Source organism: Megascapheus bottae, chromosome 1 (genome assembly GCF_031878675.1).
Source record: "Megascapheus bottae isolate mThoBot1 chromosome 1, mThoBot2.hap1, whole genome shotgun sequence".
NCBI lineage: Eukaryota > Metazoa > Chordata > Mammalia > Rodentia > Geomyidae > Megascapheus > Megascapheus bottae.
The window spans coordinates 64,399,643-64,424,243 of record NC_143509.1 but is presented as its reverse complement, the minus strand read 5'-3'; the positions used below and the strand labels follow the sequence as shown (position 1 = coordinate 64,424,243).

General features: G+C 43.4%; 2 protein-coding genes across 3 annotated transcripts in view; one reads left to right on the top strand and one right to left on the bottom strand.

The window, feature by feature from the left end:
• The first annotated feature begins 340 nt into the window (after positions 1-340).
• Positions 341-13,888, top strand: Zdhhc23 (zDHHC palmitoyltransferase 23). Of its 2 annotated transcripts, none has more exons than XM_090346163.1 (5): positions 341-544; positions 1,049-1,340; positions 6,502-7,212; positions 9,717-9,875; positions 11,944-13,888. In XM_090346163.1, exons 2-5 carry the CDS (start codon positions 1,198-1,200, stop codon positions 12,209-12,211), a joined length of 1,281 nt encoding a protein of 426 aa, XP_090202289.1. In that variant the 5' UTR covers positions 341-544; positions 1,049-1,197; the 3' UTR covers positions 12,212-13,888. The 2 variants fall into 2 exon arrangements, with proteins under 2 accessions (XP_090202289.1, XP_090202281.1); XM_090346155.1 differs by having other exon boundaries at positions 9,708-9,875.
• A 2,463-nt stretch (positions 13,889-16,351) lies between these two features.
• The window catches only part of Ccdc191 (coiled-coil domain containing 191), a 63,783-nt gene continuing 55,533 nt past the window's right edge, over positions 16,352-24,601 (bottom strand). Inside the window, exons 14-17 of the mRNA XM_090346143.1 lie at positions 23,928-24,071; positions 22,279-22,431; positions 21,417-21,562; positions 16,352-17,843 (exon numbers count right to left, since the gene is read on the bottom strand). Of these exons, the coding sequence (XP_090202269.1) occupies positions 17,699-17,843; positions 21,417-21,562; positions 22,279-22,431; positions 23,928-24,071 (588 nt within the window). The 3' untranslated portion in view covers positions 16,352-17,698. The remainder of the gene's footprint in view (positions 17,844-21,416; positions 21,563-22,278; positions 22,432-23,927; positions 24,072-24,601) is intronic.

Genomic DNA, 24,601 nt, shown 5'->3' with positions numbered 1-24,601 from the left:
AGACCCCCCCACCCCCCAGCCTGTTGCGGGTGTCTGGACAAGGCTGGCGGCCTCCATTAGTTGGGAATCTCCGAGCTCGCTGTATCTCCACCTCGGTACCCTGAAGGCGTCTGCGGCTGCCCCGCCGACGCGCCACTGGCCGGCCACAGGCCGGGGCGCTGGAGACGCTGGGGGCGGAGGTGCGGCGGGCGAACCGGAGGGAGGGCGGGGCCTGGCCGGCGGGCTCAGCCCGGGGAGGGCGGCGCACGTGCGGGGCGGGCGGGGATCCCCGGCGCCGGGGGCGGGGCACCCGGAAGCGCGCGCGGACCTGCCACGCCGAGCCCGGCGGGCCCGGGGCGGGGCGGCGGCGGGGAGCGCACCGGGAGGCCCGCGGTGGTCACAGGTGGGCGTCCGCGGTGCGGGCGTGGCCACGCCGATCGAGGGAAGGCGGCGGGGAAGTGGGGTCCCCGAGGCGCTGCGGCGGCGGCGAGCGGGGGACGTGTGTGCGCCGCGGGAGAAGCCCGTCCTTCCCGACTCTACGGCCGCGCCTCCGTCGGGAGGGCAGGTAACTTCCAAGGTCATTCTCGGGGTGCGGTGGCGCGCGAGGCCCGCCCACATCCTCGGGATTGGCGGGGGCGGGACGGGCGCGCCCCACGCGGAGGAGCTGTAGCAGCCGCTGGACGGCGACCTCGGGGCGGGTGGGGGTGGGGGTGGAGGGCTGCAGGCATCCCCTACCCCGTCCACTTCCCCGGGCCAGGTGGGCGTGTCTTCCGGCGCGGTGCCAGGGGAGCCCACGCTTCCCCTCTCCCCGCGCCTGGCCTCGGGGCGGGCACCGCTCGGCCCTTCTCTGCCCGGCTCCCGCCGGTAAACGTCCTGGACCGCGTGCGGCTGTCTCCATGGGAACGGCTGGTGCCCAGACGGCATCCGCCCCGGATGGGAAGGCGTGGTGAAGACCAGCAGCCCGGGGGCTCCAGAGGGCCCCCCACCCTCCTCAAATCTGGCCATGAAATAGCCTGCTGTAAACGGGACCCCCTTGTCCCCTCCCCCCTGTCTTCTCATTTCTTGATAGCTAAGGCGTTGGCGTTCCATGGAAGCGCGGTGTGTTGACAAGATGTGAGCTGGTTCTCTCCACCTGTGCCGACTTGAGGGTTTCCCCCCCCCCCCAGCCTCGCGCCTCATGGTGACCGGCTGCCAAGCAGGACCCACAGAAGGGCAGGTATGAAGCCCGTGAAGAAAAAGAAAACTGAAGAGCCGGAACTGGAGCCTCTGTGCTGCTGCGAGTACATAGATCGAAATGGGGAAAAGAACCACATGGCTGCTTGTTTGTGTGATTGCCAAGATCTTGATGAAGGGTGTGATAGGTAAGAACCCGGTGTGCATTTGGCCATGCCAACCCCCTTTGGTCCTTTTGACAGCCACCGTGTAATACTTTCATCTTAGCTATTCAGAACGCATCAGAATCAGAGCATTTGCTCTTGGGTTCCATGTCCAAGGATCTAAAATTGAGTGTGTGTGTGTGTTTAATATCAAGTGTGAGGATTTTATAAAGAATTACGCAGCAGTGCACAATTGTCTGTCTAGCTCAGATTACTTGAATACTATCATCTTGTACTGAAAGAAAGGAATGACGAAAACAGATAAAGGGATCATAGGTGAGTCAAACAGATTTTTTTTTAATAGCAGCAATGAGAATCTGTGCATTTAAAATGAACTTACTAGTTCCAGAAAGTTCCTGTTTTCTCAGTGCCTTCTCATGAGAGTCTTAATGCTTGGGCCTGGTTGACAGTGAGCCCTGGTGTGGGAGGTGGTGGGTAAAGAATGACTTTCCTTCTATTGGTTCACCCCTTGTTTCTGATGAGGACATCCAGACAGAAGCATGCCTCTGCTCTTCATTAACTGTTTTCAGCGTGAGCAGAAGCAAGGTTGTAGTCTATCATGTCATGTTTGGTCTTTACTTTCACCATCTCCTTGATGGAAATTTCTACCCAGAAAGAAAAATTTTTAACATCAATGAAAACATTTTTTTCATCAAGCAGCAGTAGCTGTTTTTAGCTATTTTCTAATTATATACTAGAAAAATTGTTGTCCTATAGAAAGCAAATGTGGGAAGAATAGAGATATAGGGAACCTGCTTCTCTCCTAACAATCATTTTTTCCCTTTCTCTCTTTCAAAGTCATTACAGCAATTGCAGATCATTGATTGAAGCCAGTGCATTAAACCAGGAAAACATTCCTTGGGGGCCACTGTCCACTGTAGTTTTGACCTTTTTTTTTTTTTTTGTCGGTGGAGGGGCTTGAACTCTGGGCCTTGCTGCTGTCCCTGAGCTCTTCAGCTTGAGGCTACTGCCCTACCCCTGGAGCCACAGCACCACTTACAGTTTTCGAGTGGTTAATTGGAAATGAGAGTCTTACGGATTTTTAGTGCCAGGGCAGGCTTTGAACTGCAATCCTCAGATCTCAACCTCTTGAGTAGCCTGGATTACAGGCGTGAGCCATGGAGCCTAGCTTGTAGCCTTGACTTGTAAAGGTTGTGACTCCTTTGTAATTCTTTAGTGACAGTATCTATAGTCTTTTTTTAAAAACAAAACAAAACAAAATGGGCAGCTGTAAATACAGGTCTTTAGACCTGGTCTAAAATCCATACTGTGAAAAATGGAGCACTTTGTGCTAATGAGTGGAAGGAAGATAAGATGCTGGCTGTATCATGACTGAGGCTTTTCCACTAACTCTCTGCTCCCCTCTTCCTCTTAGCCCTTAAGGCCTGAGTTCTATGGGCTTTCTCTATACCTGTCCCTCTGGAGTTAGGCTTCCATTATTTAACTGCCTCACCGCTGGGTATGATCATCTTCCACTCACTTCTAAGTTCTAGTCCTACTTTAAGAAATTATCCAGGGGCTGGGAGTTTGGCCTAGTGGTAGAGTGCTTGCCTAGCATGCATGAAGACCCGGGTTCTATTCCTCGGTACCACATACGTAGCAAAAAGCCAGAAGTGGTGCTGTGGCTCAAGTGGTAGAGCCCTAGCCTTGAGAAAATCCAGGGACAGGGCTCAGGCCCTGAGCCCAAGCCCAGGACTGGCAAAAAAAAAAAAAAAAAAAAAGAAATTATCCAAAACCAGAGTTATTTTTCTTATGCTTTTCCTTTCTAGTCTGACTTAATCCAATCAGGATTCTATAACAAAATGTCTTAGAATGGGGATTCATAAATATAGAAATGTATTGCTTACAATTTGGGAAGTAAATAAATTCATGATCAAAGGGCCTTTTCCTCAAAGCTAGTACCTTCTAGCTCTGTATCCCCGACAGGGGAAGGGATGGATGATCTCCTTTGGGCTTCTTTTATGAGGATACTAGTAGCAAAATCAGGTCTTAAACTCCCTTCTTTTGCGATTGCATTGAGGATTAGATTTCAACATCTTATCTTGGTGGGACACAAATTTTCAGGCTATAATATTCTACCCCTACCTCCCCTCCCCATTCATTTCCTTATGTTACACAATATATTTATTCCATCCTACCATCCTTACATTGTCTTTACTTGTTCCAGCATGAGCACAAAAATTTTAAGTTTCTTGTGTGAACTTAAAATCAGATATAGATAAGACACAAGTACCACTTATGAGATACTTGAGGCAAGTACTTAGGAGGCAAGTTGTCTCCCAGCTGTGAATCTGAATAACAAGTTGCACTGCTTCTGAAATACAATGGTGGGCTATGCATAGAATTGATGTTTCATTCCAAAAGTGAGACATAGGAAAGGAGAAATGTGTGATTGCTCCCAGCCCGGGCAAATGACAGGAAGTTTTGAGGCTGGAGGATAATATTTGACTGACCTTCCAGACACAAATGGTTGGGCCCCTAAAAGCTTTGAGCATTCCCACCCCGCTTGGCTGGACCCACTGGACCCCCTGGCTCCGTCTGCATGCTGGTGGCTCTACCATTTGGAGTCCTCGTGTCCCTTTGGCTGTACTACACAGTCAGGTGGGATTTCTCTACCTTGTGCCCATCCTATGGCTCCACCAGGTAATGCTGTCGTGAGGGCTTTGCCTCTGGAAGTTCTTCACCTCAGCTTTGTGCCATCCTTTGAGATTTAGATAGAGGCAGCTCTGACCCCCAAGTTTTGCCTGCTACATGCCCACTGTGGGGATGCTATCAAAGCTTACCACTCATTTCCTTTGGAGGAGTAGCTATAGGCCCCTGCAGCCTTCATTGCACCTGAGCCACCCTCAGGGCTACCTTCTAAAGGTTGACCCAGAACATAGAGCAGAGACTTGAGGTGGCACTGGGGAGAATCTTGAAATCTCATAGGTGTAAGTAGGCCTTTTCTATCATATCATTTGCCATCAAGGCCCTGATGTTGGGCTTGTGATGGGAACGGATCCCTAATGTCTGAAGACTCCATTGTCTAAATGAATAGCATAGGGCCTGTATCCTTACTGATCTCTTTCATGCCTGGATAGTCTCTCCCAAACCTGATTTCTTCTGTTATTTTAGACAGGCCAAGAATGTTCCAAATATTACAGTTCTGCTTCCGAAATTTCCTTTGTGTGAGTGTGTGTATATGATAGTTGTGTAGTTTGAACTCAGGGCCTGAGTGCTTTTGTGCATAAGGCTGGATCTATACCACTTGAGCCACAGCTCTGCTTCTGGCTTTTTGGTGTCTAATTGGAGATAAGCGTCTCACAGACATTCCTGCCCTAGGCTGGCTTCAAACTACCATCCTCAACTCTCATCCTCCCGAGTAGCTAAGATGATAGGCATGAGTAACTGATACCTGGCTCTATATTCTGTCTTTAAAGCCATTTCTCTCCTCACATTTTACTAAAAGCATTCAAGAGAAGTCATTTGGTAGGGCGGACACTTTGCTTAGAGATTTCTTCCATCAAATATGTAGTCATATTCCTGTTGAATTCCACTGTCTACAAAACACTAAGAACACAACTGAGCTGTGTGCTTCACAGCTGGTATTTTCTCACTGCATTCTCCCATGGTGGGAAGAGTGAACTCATGAGGGTACTGATCCCATTCATTCTGCTCTCAGGCATGATTTTAATGGCTTCTTAAAGGTTCCATATGCCTGTCTCCTCTTTTTCATAGGGTCTCACTGTGTTGCGATGGTTGGTTTTGAGTTCTGGACTCAAGGAATCCATTTGCTTTGTCCTATAAAGTAGCTAGGATTACCGGGGTGTACCACCATGCCTGACAGCCTCATTCTTCATATTGATGTGTTGGGGCTTTGATTTCCACAGAAGCTTTGGAGGAAACAAGCATTCAGTCCATAACATAATCTAAATTTGCAAAAGTCAGCAGACATCTGTTTACCATAGGCTGTTATTGGACTCATTCCAATTTGATCTCCATTCTTTCTTTTTTGCCAGTCAAGGAAATTGTACTTTGGGCCTGGGCAGTGTCCCTGAGATTTTGTGCTCCAGGCTAGTGTTCTATCACTTGAGCCACACCTCTATTTCTGGCCTTTTCTTTGGTAGTTTAGTAGAGATAGGAATCTCACAGACTGGCTTTAACTTTGAACCATGATTCTTAGAGCTCAGTCTCCTGAGTAGGATTACAGGAGTGAGCCATTGGTGCCTGGCTGGTCTCTTTCTTATGCAGGCTCATGTCCTTGTTAGACTGGTTTATTCAATTTCCCTATTTCCCTTCCTTTCCTCTCATGTAAATAAATGCCAACTAACCACCATGGTAAAACTCAGATATCACTTTTCCACTAAATTCCCAGTGACTCTTCTTGATCATGAGAGTTAATTGAGCTGGGCACCAGTGGCTGTTTCCTGTAATCCTAGTTACTTAAGAGTCTGAGATCTGAGGATGGTGGTTTGAAGTCAGCCCAGGCAGGAAAGTCTGTGAGTCTCTTACCTCCAGTTAGCCATGCAAAAGCCAGAAGTGGAGCTTTTGTCTCAAATGGAGCACTAACCTTGAGCACAGGCACGGAACCTAGGCCCTAAATTCAAGTCCCAATACTTGCACATAAAAGAAAGGGGAAAAAAAAGTTCATTGATTTTTTTTTATGTCATTTATTTATCTAGAATGTTCTGAATTTCCATGTTGTCACATGACTAGATTGGGATTTTTTTAAATTATTATTTGGGTCATGCACCCATTCAGATCTAGACATTATTTGTATGGAGTATGTCTGTACACTTATTACATGCCTATGCTTTTGTTTAAGGACCAATTTTGACTGTTGGTGTGTGGTTCCTTTTTTTTATTTGTCCTGATGTTTGGTGTTCAGTCCTGTAGGGTTTTGTTTTGTTTTGTTTTTTGCCAGTCCTGGCTTGAACTTAGGGCCTGAGCACTGTCCTTGGGCTTTCTCAAGGCTAGAGCTCTACCACTTGAACCACAGAACCATTTCCGGCTTTTTTTCTATGTGTGTGGTACCAAGTAATTGAACCCAGGTCTTCATGCATGTAGGGCAAGCACTCTATTATTAGGCCAAATTCCTAGCCCCTCCTATAGGTTTTAATTCAACAACTTTTTATGAAGTAACTTTTCTTTGTGTTCTTCTGAATAGATGGTTTACTTGTAAATCAGTGCAGCCGGAGACTTGTGAAAGGATCATGGATACAATTTCCGATCGTCTCCGAATTCCTTGGCTTAGAGGAGCCAAAAAAGTCAACATTAGCATCATTCCTCCACTTGTTCTTCTGCCTGTCTTCCTTCACGTGGCTTCCTGGCATTTCCTGCTGGGAGTAGTGGTGTTGACCTCCCTGCCTGTGCTAGCACTATGGTATTACTACCTCACTCACAGAAGGAAAGAACAGACTCTGTTTTTCCTGAGCCTTGGACTGTTCTCGCTGGGCTACATGTACTATGTGTTTCTGAGGGAGGTGGTCCCCAAAGGACACGTAGGGTCTATTCAGCTAGCTGTTCTTACCTGCGGGCTATTCCTGATACTCTTAGCCTTGTACAGAGCCAAGAAGAATCCAGGCTACCTCAACAATCCAGCAAGCAATGACAAATCCCTAAGCAGTAGCCAAACTGAATGCCTGAACAAAAAAGGGCAGGAGAAGACCAAAGGGTTCCCCGGAGCAGAAGCGTCCAGTGGTCTCAACAATCGCACACTGAAGGATGAGCTCAAGGGCTCCTCGCGCGTGGTGGCTGGAAGCCCCACCAAGGTGAAGGAGGACTGGTGTGCCAAGTGCCAGCTGGTGAGACCTGCCAGGGCCTGGCATTGCCGCATCTGTGGCATCTGTGTGAGGAGAATGGATCATCATTGTGTCTGGTATGTTGGAAAAATGTAGAGGCCTTGGAAAGTGTAAATTCACATTCAGCTCTGTAGCTGTATTTGATCTTCTATGGTGCTATCCTGATATTTCTCTCCTCCTCAGCTTTACACCTTGTGGGTATTTGGAGGCTGTTAGGATATTCCCACTTAGTCATGAGGTTTTTGAATTTCACAAGTTTACTTCAGTCATTTCCTGAAGGAGAAAAGCAGAAATGCTTGGGTGGAGGTTTGTTGTTATTTCTCTTCTGTTTATTTTTTTTCTGTTTTCTTTTGGGCCATTCTGTCTTTTCCTTTAATTTTCAAAAAAAAGTTACTGTAAAGGTGATATACAGAGGGGTTACAGTTAAAGAAATCAGGTATTGAGTATATTTCCTTTTAAGTGTGTTACCCCCTCCCTTATTTTCTCCTAGATGTTTTCCTTAATTGTATGGTTCATTTCCAACACACTGTTAGTGAGAATTCTGCTGAATTAGTTCACCCTCTGTCCCACTATTTCTGTGTCCTTTCTTAAAAACTTGTCTTTAAGAAGTTGTGCAAATGGATTTCAATTCAACATGTCAATGTATGAGTTTAATTTGTGATGGCAAGGAGGAGGATGAGACAGAAGAATCATGAGTTAAAGACTAGCCTGGACTATACCTTTAGAGAGATGAGGAAGGAAAATGGAAGAAGTGACACTGATCAAAATGCATTGTATTTATTTATAGTTTCCTTATAGAGTTGACTGATTAAAAACAAACAACATCAAAGAAAAAAACCAGCTGGATGCTGGTAGTTCACAACCATAATCCTTAAAAAACAAACAACATCAAAGAAAAAAACCAGCTGGATGCTGGTAGTTCACAACCATAATCCTAGCCACTTAGGAGGCCGAGATCTGTGGATTATGAATTTGAAGCTAGCCCAGGAAAGTCCCCGAGATTCTTAGCTCCAGTTAACCACCAAAAAGCCAGAAGTGGAGCTGTTTTTCAAGGGTTAGAGTGCTAGCCTTGAGCAAAAAAAATCTCAGGGATAGCAATCAAGTCCTTAGGTCAAGCCCTAAGACAGCACAATAATTACTACAACAAATTCCAAACCTAATTTGTCATGATAGGTATATTTCATGAATCATTATTGATACTGTAAGTGTTTTCCACTCAGTCTGATGGAATTGAGCTTCTTCCGGATAGCTCATTACTTGGTTGTTAGTAGAGAGATGGGTTTCTTTTGTGCGTTCCAGCTGGCCAAAGATAAATGAAGACACCTTCAACCCATAAGGTACAAGGAGCAATGTCTAGAGACGTTACTCACTTTTACTGAGTCCCTGAATACAGGGAGTGTCATTAGTCCGCTGTGATTGCTTGTAAGTAGCATATTTGTAGCTTCATTGCTCTTCAGACAATTGGTGATTAATGAACTCTACCGTAGGCCCTGTGTCCCCGTAAGGGAACATGGCAGCATGAGGATGCAGGGAAGGCCAGCCAGGGTATCAGGCTGGGTACTGGCTCTTTCTGAGACTGTCTTTACAGATGAACAGATGTTTTCATTTTCAGATATTTTAGTTCTTTGTCTTTACCACTTACTTTATTGGCACGTGTGTGCATGTGCATGAGATTTGGTCCATTTCCAAACCTCCTTGGTTTGCACAGGGCCTACCAAACTTCCCAACCATCAGAGCCTGGAGTGCAGAGTGAGCAGGAGACACAGGCTACATCTCCTGCTGTGTACATGTGTATGTCACAGAACCCTGTTTCCCTGACAACATGTGTATCATGTTTTCTGATCGTTTTTTGTTACTATCATTCACTTGCCATGTATTCTTGTATATTGTAACAATATGTGATGACTTTTCAAAAGTTTTCATAACTCCGCTGAGTTTGTTTGGCATGGTGATGACAATGTTAACTCCTTTCTGGGCTTAGTAGTAGACTTCATTAATATTTAGGAAGAGGGTTCTCAGAACCAGAAAAAAGAAAGAACTCCCCCTTTTGGTGTCAGAGGCATGGCTCAGTTAGTTGAGTATCAGCCAGTGAGTGAGTTAGTTCCCAAGTTTTATGTCTCAGATTCTCCCCACCCCCACCACCAAAGAAGAAGAGTTGTTAGGGATGTATATTGGTATTAGAGCTCATGGAGTTCTTTTCTAATAGTTGTAAGGCCCTGGGCTCAATGCCTAACACTAAAAAATATACATGAATTTTCTATCTATCTAGATAGCTATCTATCTAGATATCTATTTAGCTAGCTAGCTAGCTAGCTGTCTAATGTGATTTTTTTTTAAGCAACGTTGTTTTACCCCAGGTATCCTTAAACGGAATGCCAGTGATCTGTACTTTGAGAAGAGCAGAGATGTATTCTAGAAGTTTTTGAGAAGCATGCCTCCTGCCTTTAATTCCCTAAAATAGAACTTTTCAATAAAGTTCACACCATCCCTGTTGTAAAGCTTTCTTGTTTACCTTGTGAGTTATATAAAGAATTTTAAAATGGTTGTTTTCTTTCCTTTGTGCTGTTCTGAGGATAAATAGCTGCGTTGGAGAATCGAATCATCAAGCATTTATTCTTGCCCTTTTGATCTTCTTGCTCACTTCGGTATATGGGATAACGCTGACCTTGGACACCATTTGTAGAGATAGAAGTGTCTTCACAGCTCTCTTCTATTGTCCTGGAGTTTATGCAAATTACAGGTGAGATGTGTATCCCATAGTCCAGAGTCTTGACAAAGTGGTAATTAATGGGTGTTGTCAGTCAAAACATAGGACATGGAATGTGAATTGCTGGAAATCTCCCCCCCCCAAATGCCAACAGAATTGTGTAGTGGTTATGGGTATTTTTCTCAGGATATGCCCAAGAATAACTGATTCTTAGTGAGGAACCAGCTGGGCACTGGTCGCTCACACCTGTAATCCTAGCTACTTAGAATGCTAGGATCTCAGCAGTGAGGCTTGAAGCCACATGGGAGTCTTCTCCACTTAACCACTGAAAAGCTAGATGTGGAGCTATGGCTTAAATGGTAAAGTAATAGCCTCGAGTGTTCAGGACACCTTCCAGCCCCTGAATTCAAGCCCCAGGACCAGTAGCTCTGTAAGCAGCCGCCCCCCCACGCCCCCCCCCCACCCATACACAAGTGCTAAATCAGTGTTTTACAAACAAGTGAGGCTTAGTCAAGGACTTCTAGAGTCAAGTGACTCACGTGATCCTTTCCTACCAGGAAGTAACAGTACCCTTTCAAATGGCTTATTATCTGTATAATTTTTCAGTTTAACATCCCCAAATTTTTCTTAAATTGTGACTAGTGATTACTGTGCTATCTAGAGGAGTCAAGGCTTCCTTAGGCATTATTAATGGAAAATGGTCCCATTTTTTATTTTTTATTTTTATTTTTTTTTTGCCAGTTCTGGGCTTGAACTCAGGGCCCGGGCACTGTCCTTGGACACTTTTTGCATGCTGCCATTTGAGCCACAGCTCAAATCAGACCCAGGGCTTCATGCATGCTAGGTGAGCATTCCACCAACTAGGCTATGCTGGCCCCAAGAGGGAAGCCATTTCCATAGAGATTTCCATGTAGTGACAGAAACTGAGATTCTTCAGGCTGGCCCCCTCACTCCATCCCCAGATGCCCTGGGGGTCCTGTCTTCCCTCTCCTCTGACATGCTCTGTGTCCTTTCTTTCAGCTCACTGTTCATTTTGGGAACCATTGCCGCTTTACCTTAGTGTGAAGTTTGCATTATTAGTCTGGGACCAGTGTTCCATACCCTCTTAGTCGGTGGTATTTCTGGGCATGGTTAAAATAGCTTAGTACTCCCTCCCCCAGGGTTCTTTTCCTTTCTAGACACATGTGGAGCATTAATTGGTGAAATTCTTGATCAACCCTGTGGGTGAGAAGTGTCCTGAAAGCAGAGGTGTCTGTCTGTGTGCTCCATGGGCTGTGGTTCATGTCACCTCATCTTTATGGCGAGGACTTTGGATTCAATCATTTCTGGGGTCCTTTCAGCTTGAACATAGTCCGTGTACACCAGTTGTGCTGATCTGCAGCCCCTCCTTCCTCTTACTATGAGGAGCCCGAAAAGGAATTCTCTTGCCCTCCGTGATCCCATTTGTCTTTACAGGAAGCCAAGTTTGAAATGTTATGGCTCTAGCTCTTTCAGGGTTAGGAGGAATGTTGGCAGTTTTTTCCTTTGTGCTCATTCGGCCTTAGACTAAGAAAGAATGGAGACGAATAACTAAGCCTTGTTTTTGATTTCCCATCTGCAGCTTCTCAGTAGACATTTTTAGCAACCTCCTGGCACCTTTGTTTTTCTGCTACAGTAGATACAACTTAGGGATTACTTATTCATTCAACAGTATACTTATACACACACACACACACACACACACACACACACACACACACACACACACATATCTATATGTGCCATTCTACTATCACATAATATAAAAAGGACAGTAATTAAAAAATAAAACAGAATATGTTCTTACAAGTTAAGCTGGCTACCAGCATTCTAAAGAGAGGAAGATGGGGCTGGGAGCATAGCTTAGTGGTAGAGTGCTTACTTAGAATGCATGAAGCCCAGGGTTTGATTCCAAGGTATCACAAACACAGATAAAAAATAATAAAATAAAGTAAGGTATCTTCTGGTTTGGAGGGTTGCAGATGCCCAAGTGCTGAGTAAGTAAAAAACAAAAAAACAAAAGTGCAGTGATTTTTTTTCACACAGATGGCAGCCTCCCTCACTGGCCTCTCTCCCCTTCCAGCTCGGCTCTGTCCTTCACCTGTGTGTGGTACTGTGTGGTCATCACGGCCGGCATGGCCTACATCTTCCTGATCCAGCTGATCAACATCAGCTACAACGTGACAGAGAGGGAAGTCCAGCAGGCCCTCCGGCAGAAGACCGGGCGCCGCCGCCTCTGCGGGCTCATCGTGGACACAGGCCAGTACAACAGGGGCTTCCTGCGGAACTGGCACCAGTTCTCCACCCTAGGCACACACTCTTTCCCCCACCCTGCTGAGGACATTGTCTGAAGTGCCTTCTGTGGCCCCGAGGGATGGCCCTTCCCTCGGTTCCTGTCGTACACTTCTGTGTCCACGCAGGACGCGTGTTCATCCCCCTCCATCTCCTACAGGCATTATTGGGCCATGCTCAGGTTTGGAGACCAGACTGGACAGAAGTTTAATTTTTCTGACTCGGTATTGTCCCCAAGATTTTTATACTGAAGCAGTAAAATTAGAGCCATTCCTTCTCCAGGCACTTTATTGGCTCAGCCACGGGAAGTTGAAAAGGATGTGGATTGCCAGTGCACAAAGTGATAGAAGCAATTCCTGTCCATACACGAGGGGGAAAGAGTTTTGGATTAGGATTCTAGTCCCTCTTTCAGTTCTTAATAGCCATGTGACCCTTGGTGGAGTCACTTTCCCGAGTCTCAGGTTCATCTGTCACGTGGGGACTGCTGCCTCCCTGGCCGCCTCACAGACCATATGAAGGGTTGCAGGATGGTCATGTGAGAGTCAAATGAAGGATGTGGGAAGTTTCCACAAAGCAACTCAAGTCCCCAGAGTCATGAAGTATTATTAGGAAAACCCTAAGACTGAAGAAAAGACTGAAGCCCATATCATTAGGACAATCAGTTTTCAGCATATGCATGCCTGTTATACAGTGATGGGAATTTCTCCTAACGCATTGGACATTTACTACTCACACAAGGAGAGGTGACAACTAGATGGATTGATGCCGATCATCTAATTTTCAAAGGACAGTTGATAGTAATGATAAAAATAATATCAGTGTATAATACATAGTATTTGTCAGTTTAGGTAATGAGTTCTTACATTTGTTACTTTTTAATGTGTTTTTGTTTTTCCTGTGCCTAACTCCAGTAAGACCCTGATTTTGTTTTCCTCTTTTCTTTCCATGTTTCACCTGGGTAAGGTGCTAGCATACTTGCGGTGGTGGCTGGAAGAGAAAGAGACATTTTGTATGAGAATACTTTACTCTTTCCTGGGTAGGGAGGTTGGTTAATATCAAGGGCTTGATTTTTTTATTGTTTCTAGAAGTATTTCAGATTATGTCAGTTTTGTAAAACTCAGTCTGTGGCATTATTATTCTGGCATGTTCCTTTTATGAGGAACTGATTGACACCTTCCCCCTTACCTTGCACATTTTTCTCACTCACCCTCTCTACATACATGTATCTTGCTAGGAGAGAACAACAGGGTATACCATTATTTCCAGTAATTACTGTTCTCCCTTTACTCTTCCCCAAATACCATGTTGCTTCTTTAACCACATATCAAAACTAAAACAAAGACTAAATACTTCTATAGAATGGGTCATTCTACCATAGAACAATGATGAAGTTCCAGTGAGGAAAATATCTTGAAATATTTGGTGTTATATACGTACTGTTCTGTAATCCCAAAGATAACCAACGAGTCCTTAAGTTTGCCTTGGCCTGTTGTTTAATATTGGTTAATACCGGTAGCTTTTTTCCGTCATTCTGTGCATGTTGCTTTAGCAATATATTTGTAAATGTTGAGGAAATACTACTACTTCCTGCATTTCTGTCTTTGGCAGCTACTGTCACTCAGTCTCACCATCATTTCTGTCTGTCCTTAAGACAGTTGCCATGTTTTCATTGAGGCTTGTCATTGCTCTCCCCGGAGGGGAATTGTTTAAATAAATGATAGGGTTCATATTCTATTGGGATGAGCCCAAGCACAAGCCAGAGGATGTCGGCAGACGCTGTGGTTTCTGCAGTGATGCCCTTTCTCCCTGGACTAAAGTCAGATATTCATTAGAATTAAAGTTGGCTCTGCTATGGCTAATCTCTGCTGTTGTAGGTTGTAGATAAGAATGATAGTAATGATGTCAAGGATAGTGTATGCGGCAGACATTGGTAGTGTCCATGTCTCAAGAATGCCAGCTACAGAACCAACTCTCGTCTAGCAGTTAGTAAAATTCATAGAAACACTAGTATAGTCCGTAATTTCAGCTTGTCAAATCTCTAACAACAACCCAGATGTGATGTGAGGAAGATGCCTAGTACAGGAAGCGCAGTCAGGGGTGAGCCCTGGGAATGACCACCTGACATTTTGGCAGTTACCTAGATGAGGCAATTCGAGTTTTCCTCACTTGGGAAGGGACAGAGAGTTCCATGGCTCATTGAGAACTTGTCATTTTTACAGAAGGAAGCTCAAACCTGAAGGAAGAGTGCTGGTGTTGGGGGGACACCACCCTCCTGAAGTGTTTGCCTCTAAGGGAGCGGCAGACCCGGGGCTGTCTGGGAGCAGTGTTTGTGTAAGGCTTCCTTGGTGTCCTCTACTAGATGTTTTATGATCTAGAATTACTTGAGGGATTTTCATTGCAGGCGGTTCTCTCCAGAGGCAGAAGACATGGCTTGGGAGACGTTGAAGGGACCAGGCCTGTGTGAATGGGTTGTCCCTGGGTAATATGGGTGGTAGAAGTGGAAATTGCACTGAGGTTTACAATCAAGTTTCTTGGTCATGGTGTAAGACAGCCCCTCCCCATGTGATTCCAAACAAGCAGGCCCCTGTCTCTCACTCCACATCTTCAGCCTGAGTTAGGAAGCACACTGGAAATGGAACTTAGTGAATGAGCGTTTACGTTGTGGTTACACCATCGTGTGCTTTGCCAGGGAAGTATAAGGAGTGAAATGATGGATCAAGATTGCATGAAAGGGGAATATATTTTGATATTGGGAATTTTTCTAAGGATACTTTTGAAGTTCTCTGTGGTTCTAGTTGGGCACTCCTACCGTGAAGACTGGACCCCACACCTCTGCTACAAAGTCTTTTTATGTGTTTTTGTGACAACATGCCACTTGTTTTGCTTCAGATACATGTTTGTATTTAGGATATTATAACTCTTAGCTGTTCTTTGATAACTAGGGTTTTCTTGTCTTCCATTCTGTTCCCTGCCTAGAAGAAAGATTGCTGTAAACATTCTCTTCTGCAGTAGTACTTGGTACTGATATTTTTAGTAAGAGAAAATTTTCTATACTAGGATCTTCCACTGCCAGAGAACACAATGCCAGTAAGATCCTACTTAATATACTGATCATATGCTAAATAAACTTACTTCCTTTGGGTAAGACATTAGCTTTGTATTATGAAGCTCAACTAATGGAAGCAAAAATATTGCATCTAGAAGCACAGTTTCAACCTGTTTAGTATCTGTGAAACTTAAGAGAGTTCCTTCAAACTGGATGAGAAGGTTTGGAGGACTTAACTTCCTTGGAGCCATATTTTGGTACCCTGCATTTTGAAGAGGAGAATTTTCTCAGACAAGCAGTGGATGATAAGACACTTCTGCTGGAGGCACCTGTCTGGCATCTGGTTTCTCAGCAGCCACGTGACAAGTGTGCCATCTCATATTAAATACTGCAAAGGCGATGCAGGGGAGAACGAAAGCCATTCAAAACTTAATACTGGATAAAATTCAGTTTGTTCTTGTGGATGTTTCCTGTGATTGAAGTAAAAAAAATTGTTTTTCAGCATCAGCTAAATTTAATCCTCGCTGAGGTTATCTAGGCTTAACAGCACAAAGTGTTTTCCTGTAGGAACGGCAGCACACCCAAACCTGAATGGCTCCAAGAGACCAATCTCTTCTAGACTTTGTCTATCTCTGAGTTAAGGCCTTGTGTTAGCCTTCTTGAAGATACTTTACATTATAAATTCATATTTAAAAAAACAAAGCTTTTACATCAGAGCCACTCTGTTCTTAAAGCTTCAAAACTAGAGCTACTTTTGACTTGATTCTGTTAATTCTTCAGGTGAGGCTGCTAGCACGATTCTATGTCACACTGTGGTAAGGTGAGCTAGTGACCCCAAGGTCTAGGGGATTTGATGGTTATGTTAGGGTGCTGGATCCTTTCATTTGATTTCATGTCTGGATTGAAGGAAACACAGGAATGTTTACCTAATTCAATATCTGAACTGGCCCACAAATATTATGGACAGTGTCGGAAGCCACGCTGCAGGCTGTGGGCTAGACGTTTTGCACAGTTTTTATATTTGTATTCACAGCCTCATACCACCTCAGATTCAGACACAAGGCCTTTTAAATGGAAATTTTACAAATTACTGCCATTTGTGTAAAATAATGTACTGTGACTGAACTGTTTAAACAGAAAATAAAGTGCTTTATTGAAGGATGACATTGTTGCTTGTATCTTCTAAAATATTTTGTGCTGCCTTCCAGCCACCCTGATGTGCTTGTGCTGTGTAGCTGGCCCTGGCTTTCCACCTGGCTTCTGTTTTCCCAGTTTTTGTAGATCAGAATTCTGCCTAGTCCAGCATTATGCTAACAGTTACATTCCACACCATGGATTCACAACACTTCACTGAGAGAGGGAGCTTCAAAATGATTTAATTGTGTTTATAGGTAAAGTCTTGCTGTGGCCTGGTCAGAATATGAACTGTAAAAGACTAAACTTCGAGTTTGATGCTTGAAGCAAAACAAAGATAAAGAAGGAAATGGAAAGTTTCTGGCATTTATTTAGACCCTTGACGTAAATCCTTTCTAGGAAGTACGAGACATGATCAAGCGCATTCACTTAAGAAAACACAGAATTTTTATTTTACCAGTCAACTTTCCAACATTTGCTAAAAGTAATCATCTCAGGGCCTAAAGAGTCTTTCTTATTTTACTACAGGTGTGTTTGGACTATTTGAAATGTTGCATTTTATAATAAAAATGATCTTCCTAGCAGGTAACAAAAGAGCATTGAACTGAAAGTTAATCCAAATCAAATGGATTATGTAGAAGCTGTAGTTGGGAACAGAGACATTTTAATGAGTTGCTGAGTTGTCTTTGATAGCAGTTATTATTAGCTTGCAGAATTTCCTCTGTGCTTAGCAAGGTACAGTGTCTTTGGTGCCCTAGTTCCTCTGAAGTCAAGCTGCTGGCCCTGCTGTGGCTCTGTGGAGACCCTCTGGACTGGTGGTCTGCTGTCTGGGCAGCAGGAATGGGCTGGTGGAGTGCTTGTCACTGACACTGAGGTATGAGAACACTGACCACTAGAGATCTTTTCTTTTATAAATACTCACTGCTTTTTCTACTTAAAATTACACTTCCCCAAAATTCACATGGAGCCATAAGGACATACTTTCCTTCAGAAGGCAAGGCCCAACACTTGTCCTTTTTTAAAGTTTACTTCACTAAAAATATATAGAACATATTTGAACAGCAGTGCTCTAGAACATTCCTTTGCATGATCCTGCTGTGTAAAAGCTACATAGTGAATGACTAGTAAAGCCAGGAGAAGTCAGAGAAGGGAGTACATGTTGTCAATATAAATTCTGGTTCAAGAAGTATCTCAGAAAATGGACCAAATACAGGTGTGGGTGTGGGTGTGTACATGGAGACAACAGATAGATGGATCATTCTGGATCCATTAAGATTTTCCATCCTGAGCAATGTGGACTGTTTACAGGCTCACCAAAAACACCTGGCTCGAGGGCCAAGCATTGAACCGCTGGTACGAGTCCTGGTCATGGTGGCGCCAGCATCTGGAAATCTGGAAGGATCTCAGCAACCTTCCTGCGGAGCTGCTCTCGCCTTTCTTCTTTCACTCTTTCCTCTTTCATAAATGTCCTGAACTCTTTCCATGTCTGAAATGTGTTGCTAAGAAGCTTCCTTTAAAAATAAAAATAAAAAAGAAGGGGGGGGCTGGGTGAGAAAAAGTATGGTACATAAGAGCTAACACTTTATGAAATTAAAAAAAAGGTAAGTGAGTGAAACATGCAAGGTCTTCAAGTGACAAGACAGTGAGAGATAGTATGCAGAATTCCAGGTTCTAGAAGGGGATGACAGAGGAGGAGCTGTTTCCCTTTGTGACTGGGTAGTCAAGAAAGGCTTCTGTGGGGAGGTGAGCTTGGAGCAGCACACACTTTGCAAGCTGTGAGATGCTCCTATGGATCTGATCACAGCTCTGAACAATATCTAAAGCCAGGACGTGGTTCAGTAAAGGATGGGGGCAGTCACCGCCCCCAGGGAAAGATGTTGCAAATCACAAGTTGAGCATGACTGTTCGAGGCATGGAAGCTCCAGTGCTTAGATCTATTTTTAAAAGCTGGCTGTAACTTCCAACAATAACCACTAGTCTGGAATTACAAGAAAATCCCAAACATGGCCTTGTGTTAGCACAGTTTGAAAAAGGACCCTGTGGAAGCTGGGGACTTTGCTGTCTCAGGGAAACCCATTTGGCCTTTAGCAATGGATTAGTGCCCACGTCCACTGAATGCTAGGGATGCTGAGCCATGTGGTCTCCCAGGGAGGCAGTGAAACTGAACAAAGTTAAATACAGCGAGGTGGGACAACAGGAGAGAAGCACAAGTAGAAACAGAAGTGGCTTAGGCTTTTGGAGAATATGATGCCTGAAGATTTTAGTCAAGACTTTTCCCAGGAGAGAGCGTATGTTTGGTAATGCAAAGTAGTATACTGTGTGTGTGTGTTTGTGTTTAAGATCATAGGCAGAGTTGTTGAGGCCCTGGTGGCTCACATCTGCAATCACAGCCATTTGGGAATCTCAGATGAGAAGAATCAGAATTTGAGGCCAGCCTAGGAGAAAAAGCTTGCGAGACTCCATCTTGACCAATACCTGAATATGTGATTATCATGTGCTTCCTAAGACACACAAATAGGTGGACTGCAGTCTGGTACCTGCCCAGGTGGGAAACAAGACTCTATCTCAAAAATATCTAATGCAAACAAGGGCTAGAGGTATGTCTCAGCAGGAGAGTACCCCACTAGCAAAGCAGAATGGCCTGAATTTGATCCTCAGTATTCCCTCCCCCATAAAAACAAAAGAAATAGTACCAAATGGTTAAATCTATTTTCACAGCTAGATAAATGGATGGGATTGTTGGGGCCTCTTAACTAGCTAAAATATATTTCACTGGACTGCTCAGTTTTTATGGTTAATGTTTTGAATACTGTTGATTTTTGTTGGTAGAAATACTACATTTTATAAAAGACTCCAAGGAATGGAACTGCTTCATTGCTCTCAATTTTTTTTTCGCCAGTCCTTGAACTTAGGGTCTGAGCACTGTCCTTGGACTTTCTCAAGGCTAGAGCTCTACCACTTGAGCCTTAGCATCACCTTCGGATTTTTTCTACATATGTGTTATCGAGGAATCGAACCCGGATCTTCGTGCATGCTGGGCAAGCACTCTACCACTAGGCTAAACTCCCGGCCTGCTTTCAATTTTTATCCATCAGTCCACCATTTGCAACCCCTAGTTTTACTCTCATGGATTCTCTCCCAGTTCTTGGCCTATCTCCCATTCTTGCCTGCTAGTCATATCTTCTCACTGCTGGCCACATTCAGTCTTCTGACTTATACTTTTAGCCCCTCCTGTTCTACTGAAAAGTAGTCTAGTGGATGCGGTAGACAGAAAAGTGGACTGGTCATATTAGTGGCATTCCTAGAATTGGAAGGTGAAGGATCAGACCATGCAAATACCTGGAAGCTGAAGGGAGCTTTGTGTGTCTGAGGAACAGAACAGGAGGCCTAAGGGCAGGAATATATGAGCAAGGAACAAAGTGGGAAGAGATGAAGTCACAGAAATGCTTTTCCTAAAGTAGATCCTGGCTGAGAATTTCTTTCTTAGTGATCCTATTGTCTCATAGGCTTTAATAGATTATAAATGATAGCAGATTAGGAAAATTAACTGATGTATGAAGAGGAGGATGTTTTGGAGTGAGAAAACCTGGAATGGAGTCCAGGGAGCTGGTAGGAGTTACTTGCACATATGAAAATGGAATTCAGGGCATCTGCCCCAGCCCTGGTGACTGTGACCATGATGAAATGGTTTGTATGAAAGCCCCAAGTGAATCACAGCCTGGGTACAATGGCAGAGCACAAAACAAAAGCAGACAAGAAGGATGCTTAACAGTAACACATTCACAGTGTTACTACATTCAAAATGTAGGAGCTCTTCTGATGGGCCACACAGTTCATTAGTCACTTTGTTCATGTCTCCACAACAACCCAAAGATAGGTCCTGTTGTTATGCTCACTCTCTACGAGAGGACCAGGGGAGGCTTCAAATGATGATTTGTTCAGGGTCACGAGGCCTTTGTACTCTAAAGGTGAAACATTTTACTCAATGGCAAGTCCTCTGAATACCCTCACTTACTGCATATTTAATTCCACCAAAATTATAATCAACTTTTTAATCTGTTCTCAGCCCACTGATTTCCAGTACCTGTACATTAAACAAGGATGAGTAGTTTTTGTTAGGAGTGGGCATCCTATGGTAACAAAATAAGAAAATGGTTTCATAGACCAGGAATGCATATATGTGCAAACACAGAAATGAAAACAAATTTTAAATGAATGCAAAGGGAATGAGAAAAGGGGTGCTTCTATACAGCACAATAGTGCAGACATAGCAAAACCTGAAGGTATTGCTAAGGACACCCAAATTAACTGTGGAGTGAATAAGAATTGAAAAAAAACAAAAAACAAAAAAGGATTATGTTGTATTTAAAGGGAGTACATAATGACATTCAGAACACTTCAAAATACTTATTTGAAAACAAACCAAACAGCCTTGTTTATACAGACAACTTATATCCCAAAGATGTAACTGTACTTCAAATACTAGCATACAGTATGTTTCAATACAGATCACGATCACGTTCAAAACAAGGCAAAACTAAAAGGCACTGAGGGCTGTGTGTACAAGAAGGAAAAGTGGAAAGCAAGGCAAGAAAGTGCTCAAAGTACAGGCCAATAGGGCATTTTACCTGGAGGAGGAACATGGGGCTGGAAAGACCCCAGGGACAGCACATTTTACCCCATGACCTCAGATGTGGTGACACGAGGGTCTTCTCACAGGAATTCACCAAGCCATAGTTGTAATAGTAACATGCTTTTTGGTACTTGCATTAAATTGCATAATAAATGTTAACACTGAATTACATGATCATGAAGACTACAGCACATTTGTGTAGGTATGTTTCATGTGTTTGAAGCACATGCCAATCCTTGTGAAACAGAGAGGCAGACTGCCTCTTCATCCACTTGAAGATGGGAAACCTGGAGTCCCAGGGGGTTTGCCTCATTGGTCCCAGCCCTGTAGTGGGTGGGGAAGCTGACCTGCCCTGCCTTGTGAGGCCCTGCTCTCCTAAACTCTACTTCATCTTTTTAGAAACATCCCAGAATGAGAATATACTGCAGAGGATTTGGGAAGTGAACCGCACCTGTCATAATGCGCTTCTGCAGTCTTGTGCTTGCTCTGAGAATCCATCTTCATTTCCCTTGTCGTGGTGAACCAGGCCCTAACAATCTTCTTCAGAAGGAAGTTCACACTAACTTTTCTTATTTCATCCTCCAGCTCAGTCACATACTGGGGTTAGGGACCAGAACAGAAATAAGATAAATATTATTAGAAGACAAAAACGTAAAGTAGAAAGTGGCGCTGTGGGCCTAGTTTGGCCTAGTTGTAGAGTGCTTGCCTAGCATGCACAAGGACCTGGGTTTGATTCTTTGGTTCCACATATGTAGAAAAAAGCTGGAAGTGGTGCTGAGACTTAAGTGGTAGAGCTCTAGCCTTGAGAAAGTCCCAGGACAGTGCTCAGGCCCTGAGCTCAAGCCTCATGACTGACAGAAAAACAAATGTAAACAAACAAAATATTCCAAAAAGAGAAGACTAAAACAGAAACACAAAGTAAAGGAATGAAGGACACTGGAAACACAAAGAGGATAATATGGTAGCCAACATAACGTTCTGTATAATGTAAAAAACAGAGCCAAAGAAGGAGACCAGGAGTAAGACTGAAGGGGTAGGCTTCTAATAAAATCACGAGTACTGTGAGACATACACAAGAAATCCTTATAAAAACAAATTTATGTAAGGACACATTACAGTTTGCACACACATACTTGATGTGAGAGAGACATGGACCATGTACTATTTTGCTAACAGAAATGGATTTGACACATTTAAATTCACTTGATTTCTAAAAGCATAATAACCATGAGAAGTTGTGAGCTGATTTAATTTTCTTCTAGAGCACTGGGCAGAGTGAAGTGTATTTTAAGGGGTCTGCTCTATGGCCTTACCTGTAGCCAGCTTCTGATGACTCTCCTGAGCAATAGCTGGGAATAAAACTGATCAGCCTGGGTCATCTTCTTTGCCTGGCTTTCCTGACTATACCAGAACCAGGTCAGTAGGCATTTCCTCTGCAGAGCCAAACAGTAATGTTCTTCCGCCACCTGGACATTTTTTTTTTTCAATCAAAAGAGGAGCTCATTTACATGTTAAATCATTTAAGGAAACACGTACCAAATGACACCACATTTAGGCAGTTACTAAAGACAAGGACAGTCTTAAGATAGATAAAATCTATGTCCTAATGTTTTGGCTAATGACCCCATTCTCTGAAGGGTTACAGACTCACATCATCACGCCTCTCAGGGTTGACGACCTGCAGACCACAATGACTGGCTTGTTATGGAAATAGAATAAACAACCTCCAAAGCCATCACTCTCTTCCTCTGAGTTTTGGAGTGAGTAGCTGGCAACATTCTTGGTTTGTTCTCTTGGAAACTAGACAGTAACTCCATAAGAGGCTTCCCTTTATTATGTACTTAACCACTGTCTAATTGAGGAAATGCCAATATTTTCAATTAGTTTTATAGAAAGAACTGTCGCTATCATTGAAATTTAGAGTTTATCAATAAACCACAAACCACTGATAGAAAATAACATGAATAATTTACTGTCTCACCAACTTAAAAAGGCTCAGTAGAATGCCATCAAAATAAATACACAACTAGAACTTACAGATTTATGTTACTTTTTAAGAGTAACATTCTTTTCAATAGTCAGGGGAAAACCCTTTTAGTACACGTTTTCCTAAGACTTGTCTAGTCATCTAAGGCTTTGAATGCAACTGATCCTCAAGAACATCTCTTGATCCTCATAATTATCGGCCAACATGATCATATGGGACTATTCTGTGGTATACCCCAGTCAGGAAACCAAAACACACATTCCATTCACTTTGAACTTCATTTACTTGAATGTCCTGGTCTGTGTGCTGGATAATTCTGTCAGGTATTTGTTTTCATGCCCGTGTTGTAGAGTGGATTGCTATTCTCTTCAATATAATTCTATATTTGTCCTTTGCAATGTAATTTTGCAGCACCTCTCAGTGGAGTAGATGGGAAGCCTCTTTCCCACCTCAATGTCCTGAGCTTGCCCAATGACTTGCATTGTCCAATAACTTAAGAGAACAGTGGAAGCTTCATATGCATTTACAAAATCCCTTTTAGTCTTTTGTCCATCTAACAGCTAGCTGTCAGGTGAAAAACATGCCCTGAGTTGCTGGAACTGGACTTGGGGAGTCATAAAAGAAGACTACAATTGGATTAGACATGTGACTGTAGAATAAATGCTTGAACTTGGTATTTGGAGGTTGTCTATTATGCAGCCTCATTTCCAGCAGAAACCAACACTGCTAAAATTCAGAGAATCCTCTATTCTTCTTACCTAAAAAACCCCTAGTAATAACTAATTTAGGTTTTACAAAGGTCTTTTAAAGATAAAAAATATATTATCCCAAAGAAATATTCCTATACTCAAAACATTTATCTTTCTGGGTTTAAATCACCAAACTCCCTGTCCCCAAAAGCCAACTTAGAAGTTCACATTGCTAAGAAAATCCACTTTCTAAATTTGGGGAGAGGACAATAGTACAAGAGTGCACCTGAATGTTTTGCTTGCTTTGCATTGTCAATTTCTTCCAAGGCTCTAAACCGTTTTTTCTTAGCAAAACTATTTTATAATGTTCTTTAGCCACTGCTTCCAATTCTTGATTCCTCTTAATTCTCTTCTGTTTCTCTAGTTCTTTCTGGAAAAAATAATGGAGTAAAAATGTCATGATCAAAAGAAAAAACTAATTAATTTCATTTTAACATGTAACTATGAAACAATATTTTAAGAGTGCTCACTCAGGAACATTAGAAAATGAATTCTGCCAAGAAGATCAAGAAAGGCTGGTTATGGGCCCTACAAGGATCAAGTCTAATCCCAAGATTTTGTGAACATTATAGAACTCGGGCTGATGACTTGTAGAGGCTCTGAAAAAGAAAAGCTTTCCTATAAGTAGTATAAAGCTAGGTAGTTTCAAAGATTAATAATTTAAATCATATGAAAAGCGCATGAGGAGAAGAGCTACTAATGTCTTTGGTGGAAAACAGAAAAGCTCTGAGGGCTCCACTTCACTCTGGGCAGTGGAAGGTCCTTTCAGAATCTTGTCCAGTATTGTACTGGACATTTGGTACCTGAATCCTCGGTGGAGCTGAAGTTCAAGAAGTTCCAAGATGTCCTGAGAAACCTTTGTGTCTGGACACAAGTTCCAATTTACAGATGGCCCCAGAT